This window comes from Drosophila santomea, chromosome 4, assembly GCF_016746245.2.
Source record: "Drosophila santomea strain STO CAGO 1482 chromosome 4, Prin_Dsan_1.1, whole genome shotgun sequence".
Lineage (NCBI taxonomy): Eukaryota > Metazoa > Arthropoda > Insecta > Diptera > Drosophilidae > Drosophila > Drosophila santomea.
In genome coordinates this window covers 521,540-531,966 of record NC_053020.2, presented here as the reverse complement: position 1 = coordinate 531,966, position 10,427 = coordinate 521,540, and the positions used below count along the sequence as shown (strand labels likewise).

Genomic DNA, 10,427 nt, shown 5'->3' with positions numbered 1-10,427 from the left:
AATATGTTATAATAACGTTATTTATTTCTTGTATATACTTGCTATTATTTTAAACGTAATAGATAAATTTAAAATTGTAATATTACATTTAATAATAAAGCTTCGGCAGAGATTGTTCTTTAAAAAAACACGGCAAACCAAATAAGAAAATAAAATGGAAAAGATAATGGTTTTTTATTTATAAAGACCAATTATAAAATTTTCTCCGTGCCATTTATACAGGCTGTTGTTTTTTTCTTTTAGCTAATTTTTGTTTCATATTATTTTTTCTTTAAAATGTTTTTGTTAAAAGAACTGACGCTCGGCGATCCTTTTATAAAACTATTAGGTTTGCAAAACAAACAAAGATTCGGAGTTGAATCTATAATTTTCGTGATCATCTCATCAGAGTAGTCAAAAGCGTTCATCTGGTCATTCATTATGGCTTGTAGTGCCAGCTGAAAGATTAGATAAAATTAAATTAAATTAACATTTATAATTATTAAAATAATAAATAGACTTTTTACATATTTATACAGCATGGATTTTACTATACCCATTTTTAAATACATTCTTCCTATAAAGTGGGTACATTCTTGTTTTAGAAGGATATATAGTTAACTTTTATTTGTATGCCCGTTCTATTTTTAGGAAATGTTTTTCGCTGCAAAGTTTTAGTTCGATTATCTTTCAAAGCATAAATACTACAGAGCTAAACGCTGCATTAGATTGGATTAGTAAATGTTTATTTGTTGATGCAGTCAATAGATTTGAATAAATAAAGTGTATGAACTATCTAATTCGGAAATGTATTTTTAGTCATTTACAAGTTTAGTTTCAGCCGATAAAATTGCTCGCCCACTTAATAAGTCATTATATGTGTGGCTTGGAAAAACTTTGTTGATCAGTTTTTCTTTAGATAAGAAAGAATTGCAGGCATTTTAAGGAAAAGTAATTTGATCGAATAAATACCGTAACTGTCGGAATAAACTTTTGTTGCTTTATTTGCGTTTACTGCCAAACTGTCTAAAATACTCTTTTTTTGAAGGATCTACAGGTGCTTATCAACATGCAATAAATTCAACGGCTGTGATTTTTAGTCCTGCCACCATATTAAAACGCAGCTTGATTTATATCACTACTTGATCAATTTCATCTTTTCGTTCGTTAAGAATTTCTAATTCTGGTTTTCTAAGGATTGATCGAGGAGTTCGCATTGCCAATTGTCCTAGTGTCGAACTCTCAACGGGAAATTAATGCGATTGAAATCATTGAGTTATGCCAAGGATATTAGAATAACAAGATGCGTTACTTCGAGACTTAAACACTGACAGTTTTTATCGGTTTGTGGGCGTGGCAACATGGGTCAACAAACTTGCACTGCGTCTTTGTCTGTAGAGTCTTCATGCTGAATTTCAACTTTTTGGATTTTATTGTTCCTGAGATCTCGTCGTTCATACGGATAGAAGGTTACAGTAATTTAATAAATATATTCTTTGAAAACACGAAATTTTATTTAAAAAAATGTAATTGCAAAATGGATTTAAAAAATTTTTTTTTTTTTAAATAAAACATGTTTAAAAGTTTATGGGAACACTTCTTCTTCTTCAATTAGAATACAATTGAGTGTCTATTGGAGACATCTAAAAATTAATTCGGAAAATTATAGAGAAACAATCCAGAAGCCTTTCAAAGAATGCATCCAGAAGCCTTTCAGGAAACGCATCTAGAAGCATTTCAGGGAATGTTTATGTCTTTCAAAGAGTTCTTACAACTGCGTTGCACGGGAACTATGAAAATGGAATAGTAACTTTCCTTCTTGTGGAACACCTTCCGACTCTAGAAGCGCTCCCTCTCTCTGATTTTTGTACGAGTAGAGCCTGCTCTAGGCCAACAAACACTAATTGTTGGGCATTATGCATCTCGTTATTTAAATGTACCTATTTTGTTATACAGAGTTAGAACATTTATGATCGAAAACAACAAAGATAGGGTTTCTTTTATATTACTTTTAATTTATTTTCCGACTGTTTCTGTGGTCCGAATTCGAACTAATAATACATATTGCTCAAAAATCGGCATATAAAGAATTAAAACATATTGTGATCAAAAGAACCAAGGTTTATTTAATTGCAATAAAATTTCTTACCTTTAATTTGCCAATTTCGGTACGGAGTAGTATGATTTTAGTCTCGCCATAGACTAAAGAATCACTTATTTTCAAAATTTCGTTTTGAAGATTTATAAGGGTATCGTCAAAACTGTTCAGTGGACTTTTTTCGCTAAATACCCTCGATCGCATACCCAGTGATGTTTTACGTATCTGTATTTTAAAAATTTGTTCTTACTCACGCATTCATATAAACATTCGAATTCAATAAGAGGTGCAAGGGATCATGCATGTTCGTTTTTTTTTAATATGAAATAATATAGTGTTATAAAACAATGCAATTAGCAATCAATATGGATGACCACCCCCCTATTCGAAGCAAAGAAACATTTTCCACACATGGGCGTTTATGGCCGAAACCATGGCTTATGGCCAAAATGAGAAATTGTGTACATATAAATTACCAGTGACTCAAGACTTTAATCCACGAACGGAATGCGTGTTATTTGTATTTGTTGATCGATTTTATATAACTGATATTGGGCGGTATGTGGGCATTAAAGCGGGCATGGCAATGTTCTAAAACAAATTTTCACATGGTCACTAAAGTATCCACACCTAATCTCAACTCGCTAGTTCTGATAGTTTCCGAGAACACAGCAATCATATGGATAGACAGACGGACATATGTACATATGTGGCCAGTTACTCGACAAGTGAAGGACATAAAATGTGAATGGCCTGCCTTAGAAATCTTTTGTCGTAGTAAGCAAGAAATACTATTCACCTATTATTGTGCACACGTGTATTCGTTGGAAACTAAAGAAGTCTTTCTTACATACCTTATTCTTAAGAGTTGCGTCTATGTGAATTGTAGACGTCTTCCGAATCAGGTCATGCGAATCTTTAAAGTTAACGGATCCTAAGATCCCGCTCTCTACAAAAAAATGTTTTGCTTTATCAATGCTCGAGTTCAATGGTTGCATTTCTAAATTTTGATTGGATTAAAAAAGAGAGTGAACGCGTCATCAAGCGCTATGTGGAAGGAGTATTTTAACAATTGTCTGAAAAGATGAAAGGATTTTTGCTTTAAAGGAGATAAACGGACACAGGTATGTTCACAAGCTTCTTACTCAGCTTCTTTATTTGAAAACTCGACTACAACAACAACATCGGAAACAATACCCAACCCAATATATTATATTAAGAAACTTATTTGCTTGTCAAGTGATCGAAGATAGCTCCAGAGTACTCAATAGTTGTAAATCTTTACACATTATACCCTTTTTCCACTAAGTTTCCTTGCAATATTTATGTTTGGGAATAGTTTACCATATTTATTTTTTTTTTTGGTGTTTTTTAAGGAAGACTTAAACATTTTTACGGATGACAACACTTGCGCTCTGCATTGAGCCCTCTATAATTAAACAAACTTTTACTACATTTCCATCCGTCAATATCTGTTTTAAGAAATAGTACAAACCAACGTTTTAATTATTCTGTAGTCTGTTTATGTAATAACGTATCTAGTAGATTTTTTATTATAAATTAAGTGCAATTCCCAAATATCGATATATTTTTCTTTGTGCCACCACAGACCATATCGATACAATTATCGCGAACCGTACATCAATAATTTGTAGTTCATATATTATATGAGGTGTAGACACCAAGTGAATAAATTCGTATAGCAAGTGGAAGTACGTGGAATATATTCACAGCATTCCCAGCATTCAGGAAAAAGGGTAGCTCATGAAAGAAAATAATGGCAGACAGATACGCTTCAGATTTGGCTCTTGTCGTCGTTGCGCAAATAACGCAAACTATTGGTTACAGCTGCACTCTTAGTGCACCCTTGGAATTGTTGCAGGACATATTGCAGAAGTTTGTACAGGAGTTCGCGAGAGACATGCATGGACAAATGGAGCACGGTAAGTGGTAAACCAACGCAACCAAGCAGTTATCAAAAATTTACAAACCCAAAGTAGTTATAGCCGGTACTTGAACAGTATACTCGATTCGATGAAAGTATGTGACATTTTAAAGAAAGAAGCCTTATATAGTATACATGAATATATGTTTGATAAGGATCAGAAGTCTAGTCAATTTGGCCATGAGTTTGAGTGTGAGTCTGTCCCTCCGTATGAACGGTATCGATTGGGGAATATAAAATCTTAAAAGTTACGATTAAGCTAGACGTATATTTTGAGCAAGAATGTTTCAGAAAGTTACCACGACACATGCCAAGATCCGAAAAAATTTCTCACGCCCATCGCACTTCTACGATCTGAGTACGGAATATATAGAGGAACATCGCACTTCTACGATCTGAGTACGGAATATATCGAGGAACTGGACTATAGCGTTCTCTCTTCTTTTCCGTTTTATTTTTTGGGTAAAGCTTCATAGATTTATTTTTATGAGTTTAAAAAACTCGTGTTAAAACCAAACAGGAAACAAAAAAAAAAATTTAACTTAAAAATGTATTAGTTGATATAAATTTATATTATTTATGTAGCAAATCGGATCGAGCCTAACCTTAATGATGCGCGACTCAGTATAAAAAATCTCAGCATAAACGTTCAAGAACTATTGGACTACATAGCTAATGTCGAACCTGTTGGATTTATCCGGGATGTACCGCAGTTTCCCATCGGAAAATCTGTAAACATGAACTTCCTTAAACCTGGAAGCGCAGAAACTCTAACACGACCTGTGTACATATTTGAGTATTTGCCACCAATGCAGGACCCTGAACTGCGAGAAATTCCAAACGAAGTTCAAAAAGAATTTTCGGAAAAGCAAGAGTTTTGCTCAAAAGCAGAGTTTAATTCAAAAAGTGCGGCCGATAAGTTTGGCGCCGGACACATTGATTCTATCTCTCCTAGTGCGGTGATGACTTTACAGTCGAATGCCTTTGACTTGGATGTTGGTCGCTCAGTCCGCGAAATGAGCAGCGTGGTAATGACAACAGGGGGATTCCTAAGTCCAGCTATTGAAGGCAAGCTACCCGAAGATTTCATACCGGATATAGTTGGTAGGACCTTTTCTTATAATACAGATTAAAATATTTTGATGTATCGGTGTTTTTAGAAAAATTTTTAGGTTTGGATGCACCCCTTCCATCGTCGATAATTGTAAATCCGGTAGAAAATTCTCCAAGTCTGGCTATTTCTGAAAGAGAAACATCAGTAAATCCACGAAAAATAATTCCGAACCAATTCGCAGAAACTAAAATCTTAACACAAAATGCTGCATTATTGACAAGTGCGCATTTAGAGTCTTCAATAATAAATGCGTCTAACAACCATACGATGTCAACAATATTGACTGCTACAACACCTAAGAAGAATAAAAACAAGAAGCATAATTTAGGATTAGAGACCGGCAAAAGCGAAAATATAATTAACCCCTTTGAAAAATCTCTGGAGAAGTCCCAGCGAAAGGCGTTAAAAATGTATCAAGAAACCTCAAAGATTCAAAGTAGTCAAATGCAAAACGTAAAAAAATCTAAAAAACGATTAAATCGAGGATCATCCGATCCAAATAAAAAACATTTCGAAAAATTAAAAAAGCAGTCCAAGCATAAACAAAAAAATGTTCAACTGGACATTGACGAGAAACCATTTTTGCAGAATTCTCAAATTACAAACGGTTTTGCCATAGAAGGTAACTCAAATACCGAAAATGATTTACAAGCTGATATCCTTAGACAGCCGACTTCAGCAATAAACCAGATTGAGAATAAACTTCAAAGTTCAAATAACCCAGTGCAGCCATGTGTAATTCAAAACTCGCAAGTGCTATTGCCAGCAAAAAAAACCCCATCAGAACCAGAACGAAGTAAATTGGACGTTTTTAAGAAATTTTCTAAGCCACGAACTCCACGCCAAGATAGTGGAGGTACTTCAGTACCTCTTGGAATAGGAGTATGTGTATTTGGAAGCACAATGACCACTCCGCCATTAATTAGTCTTCCATCGGGGACTACTATAACGCCTACACCTTTACTTGGTATAAATTCTGAAGACATAAACATTTCGAGCATGAAATTCAACCCTTGCGGTATATTCGATCAAACTCTACCTTTAACTAAGGCAGACGTTGAAATGTCAATTATTGATTCGGCAAAGCCAAAAAAGCGAGGTCGCAAACCTGGCGGAAAAAATGTAATAAAACATACAAATTTTGTATCGCAATCTTTGGTTGATTCAGTTGAACGGAGAAAGTCAAGTCAGGCTATTACACTGCCTCTAGCATCATCTCCCATGTTAATTACCCAAAGTTCTTTAAACGTATCTCCCCCAACAGAACCTCTCAACTTGTGTAATACTGAACAGCCCTCCAGTGATTTTTTGGAAAAATTGTATACAAAAGATAAAAAGGAAAAAAAGAAGTACAAATCAAAACATGGCACATGCCTACCAGAAAATGAAATGGAATACAACAAGGGCCGTTCCCCTGAAAAAACATCAGCACTGCATGATTCTATTCGTGCCACCAAACAAAATACTGATGCGCAATGTCCCGATAAATTTTCGATTGTTTCTAGCGCATCAACTTACCCTGGAAATCAAACTGGAATGGTCCCGTTGCTTCCACTATTGCAATTTCCACCACGACCTGGTCTTATTCCTACTGGGCCTGGGCTTTTTCCTGCAGTCTCTGGTTTGGTCGGCTTTGGGAATCACGGTAACACAGTCCCTATTTCACCGTTCATAGAGTATCCTGGACCAGAAGGATCAGCCGCGGATACTGCTCGATGTCCACCAATTAAGGATTCTACTGGTACGTAAAATAAGTTATTTTTATATATCACAATCATCTTAAGTACTCACATAACTTTTAGAAAAGGAATGTTTATGCATTCAAGAATAAAACTTACGGAAGTATAAGAACATTAAGCTGTCACGGAATCATTGTGATTTTAACATCAACTTAACTGTATAGTTCTGGAATGATTTGTTGTATAAAATAAACTATGTAAACATTTCCAACTATTTTAGTTTATAACGTTATTCTAAACAAAATTTGAATTAAATCTCGACTTAAAATAATTTCAATCCATAACTTTAATCACCTTTTGGGACATAAAGACAGGCAATTGGTAGAATTCTTCATATTATATATCCCCAACCTCCTTGTATATTATATTATTATATAAACGGCGCGTCGCTTTTTGCATTTACATTTAAAGTGTAATTTAAGCAAGAGTAAAACAAATTCGATTATTATTTTACATTTACTACCACCAAAATGTATTTCAAATTTTGCCCTCCGAAATATAAAATGATATAAAAATGTATTAACGAAAATTTGTTTTAGTTGCTGATACTGCTCAATATCTGAGCCGATCTTCCACGCAAACTGACTTGCAAATGGATCGAAACTACTGTAACGTTGCTCCATTAGTACCCGACTCAATGAAATTTACTGAGTGTAAGTTTGAAGGTAAATATATTATTTATATAAAAATAACTTATTTGTAACTGTAGGTAAAAGCGTATCTTGTGCCAGCACTAGCTTAGAAAAACCATCTGCACAGGCTACAAGCAAAATGAACACGAAACCACTTAAACAGGCTTCTGGAGATCCTGATGATCCGATAGAGGTTTCCGATGATTCCGATGAATCATTGCACAACAGGCAGATGGTTCAAAGAAAACCTCCAATATCATGTCCAACTTATACCAGCTTCGCAGAATCACAGACCTCCTCTATCATTTCAGCTACATTTATTGGTGAAGAAAAGTCCAACATGGAACTAAGGAATATAAACTCTAACGAATCAATTAAAAAATTTAAGAAGCCTGTTAAACTGAGCTTTCCCGATGTAAAAAGCGTAACCCACACGCCATCACCACCTTCATTTTCGCAATTTAACTTGCCAAATTTTATGGGTGGTGACAAGTTCAGTTTAGCTGGGGGTGCAGATCTTATTCCTTTGTCGAGAACGAGTAGTTCGGCAAATTCCTCCAAAATAGCGCCATTCAGTAGCTTAGGTGAAAGCAATACTTTACCGAATCAAATGAAAATTTCAGAAGAGCACCATATTTTGTCTACATTTTCTAACTATGACGACATTACAATAACACCAACTGGATTGACGGCGTTGGAACCAAAAATGCGCAAACATCATAAAAAGCTAAAAAAGGTGAAAGAAGGGAAAATAAAAAAAAAAAAAGAGAAGAAAGACAAATCAAAGAGAAAGGATCGTTTTGGTTTACCTTCTTTTAAATCCGACCGAAAAATAAAGGCCAATGATAAAAGGCAAAAAAAAGAAAAGAAAAAGGATAAAGATAAGCAGGTTAGTGTCAATTCCTTAATTACAAAAAAAAAAAAAAAACATTTTAATATGAGTGTTTGTGTCGTGTACACAATCTTATACATATATATATATAAATATATTATAAATAAATATAATTATATGTAAATATATATATAAACGTATAGTTCATAGTTATTATGGTACAGTTTTAGAATATTTAGCGAGGGTTCTTTTTATGATTATTTGGGATCAGGCCTAGTCAGATCCCAATATATACATATATACGTATACGTACGTATACGTAGTATATACGCACATACATACATATATATATCTTTTATTGCATCAAAACCTATAGCTTGGTTTAGGTATATGAACACATTAATCCTACATATCAGCAAAACTTTCAACGTTATATTTATATTTTAATAACTTCTTATTTTAGATTTTAGTCCATATACCAGATGACAAAAAAGAATTTACCAAGGTGCCTTTGACTAATATCGTTGAACCTGTATTGAAATCAAGTTCCATGACAATAAATCCACCGTTAGGTGGTACAAGTGGAATGTCTCCAAAGTTACCGCAGTCTCCAAATCAAATACCCAAACTTACACTGAAACTTAGTGGAAAACCTACATTATTTTCGTCTTCAGAAAATGAGATGACAGATGCAGGGAAACTAAAGCAAACAACTATTTTTCCTTTAGGAAAGAAGGACCGTGAACGGGATACTTCTCCGGAGCTTGCTCGTTTTTCCCCATTGGTCACCGGGCCGCCAAAAAACAAACAATGTACGGGGAGTTATTATACAATTACTTATATACAATTTAATAGAATTATATTATTCCAGCTGATACACTGCTTTTAGGAAACTGCTCTTCGACAGCCTTACCAGTACCTTCCACAACAGCGCTGCGTAACGCTCAACTTCCTATTAATCAAAGCTCATCCAATTCTGCCGGTTGGTTATCAAACCCTAGTAACTGCAATGCTGCCTCTTCCACGCTTTCGGCTAGTTCTGTTTTATTACCACAACAATTGATGTTGGCGCCTAATACGATCATGAATAACTTTGTTCAAGTGATAGGCAACAGTACAGGAACAGTGTCAAAAAGTGCATTATGTGGTTCTCCGTTAAATATATCTGAAGAAAATGCAAATGCAATGCAAATTACGGAACCAAGTCGTCCATCGTCATATGTTGACGCCGAGGGTAACCGTATATGGATTTGCCCCGCTTGTGGAAAGGTTGACGATGGATCTGCAATGATTGGATGTGACGGATGCGACGCATGGTATCATTGGTATAATTGTGCTAAGCCAACTTTATCCTACAATTTACTTAAAAAAACGTTTATTTTAGGATTTGTGTTGGAATAACCTTTGCACCGAAGGACAACGACGATTGGTTCTGTCGCGTTTGTGCAACAAAAAAAACAATTCATGGGTCTGAAAAAAAAAAGAGACGAAACAAAAAAAAGTGACTTCCAATAAATAATTAGAATCATCTTGGTTTACAGTTTTATTATACATTGATTTTTATATGCATACCTTGACAACCAATATGTTTCTACATGTACGAGGTTACAACCCTAATAAAATCTGAAACATCAAATTTTTAGAGAAGTTTTTATATTGTTCTCATCATTGCTGAAGGTTTTTATCCAATAAATTAACTTTTAATTTATTGTATTATTTTCTAGAATCTAAAGACATAGGAAAACGCCTTAGCAAGGCTGAGCAATAAGTTTAACCTGCTAGAATACAACATTTTATTGTGGTCCAGGCAGGGCTTATAATGACGAGTGTGTTTTCAGCTGAATAATATATATTTAAACCCACTGCAGTTTGAATAATATATCGAAAATTGACTTCCACATACAAATACACATATACACAAAAAAAAGTATTTTTATATTATACACATGTACACATGTTGTGAATGTGATCGTCACTTTGGTTTTGTACAATGGTATGTACTAGAGTCTGTCTGTCATGTTTAAAAATATGTAAAACAGAAATAACGGTATTCTGCTTAAATTACCTATACCCATCTAAGTGACAAAA

The 10,427-nt window shown here is 34.4% G+C and overlaps 2 protein-coding genes across 7 annotated transcripts; one reads left to right on the top strand and one right to left on the bottom strand.

The window, feature by feature from the left end:
* Positions 1 to 150: 150 nt before the first annotated feature.
* LOC120454927 lies at positions 151 to 3,375 on the bottom strand. Its single transcript, XM_039640684.1, has 4 exons — positions 3,223 to 3,375; positions 2,932 to 3,153; positions 2,129 to 2,302; positions 151 to 437 (listed from the first exon to the last, which is right to left on the bottom strand). Exons 2-4 carry the CDS (start codon positions 3,073 to 3,075, stop codon positions 261 to 263), a joined length of 495 nt encoding a protein of 164 aa, XP_039496618.1. The 5' UTR covers positions 3,076 to 3,153; positions 3,223 to 3,375; the 3' UTR covers positions 151 to 260.
* Positions 3,376 to 3,711: 336 nt separating this feature from the next.
* Positions 3,712 to 9,975, top strand: LOC120454923 (transcription initiation factor TFIID subunit 3). 6 transcript variants are annotated; one of them, XM_039640672.2, is made up of 8 exons: positions 3,715 to 4,020; positions 4,608 to 5,126; positions 5,183 to 6,877; positions 7,415 to 7,540; positions 7,819 to 8,396; positions 8,803 to 9,151; positions 9,211 to 9,664; positions 9,724 to 9,975. In XM_039640672.2, exons 1-8 carry the CDS (start codon positions 3,855 to 3,857, stop codon positions 9,842 to 9,844), a joined length of 4,008 nt encoding a protein of 1,335 aa, XP_039496606.1. In that variant the 5' UTR covers positions 3,715 to 3,854; the 3' UTR covers positions 9,845 to 9,975. The 6 variants fall into 6 exon arrangements, with proteins under 6 accessions (XP_039496609.1, XP_039496607.1, XP_039496606.1 ...); XM_039640671.2 differs by having other exon boundaries at positions 3,716 to 4,020; positions 7,415 to 7,528; positions 7,585 to 8,396; XM_039640674.2 differs by lacking the exon at positions 4,608 to 5,126 and having other exon boundaries at positions 3,718 to 4,020; positions 6,401 to 6,877; positions 7,415 to 7,528; positions 7,585 to 8,396.
* The last annotated feature ends 452 nt before the right edge of the window (positions 9,976 to 10,427 follow it).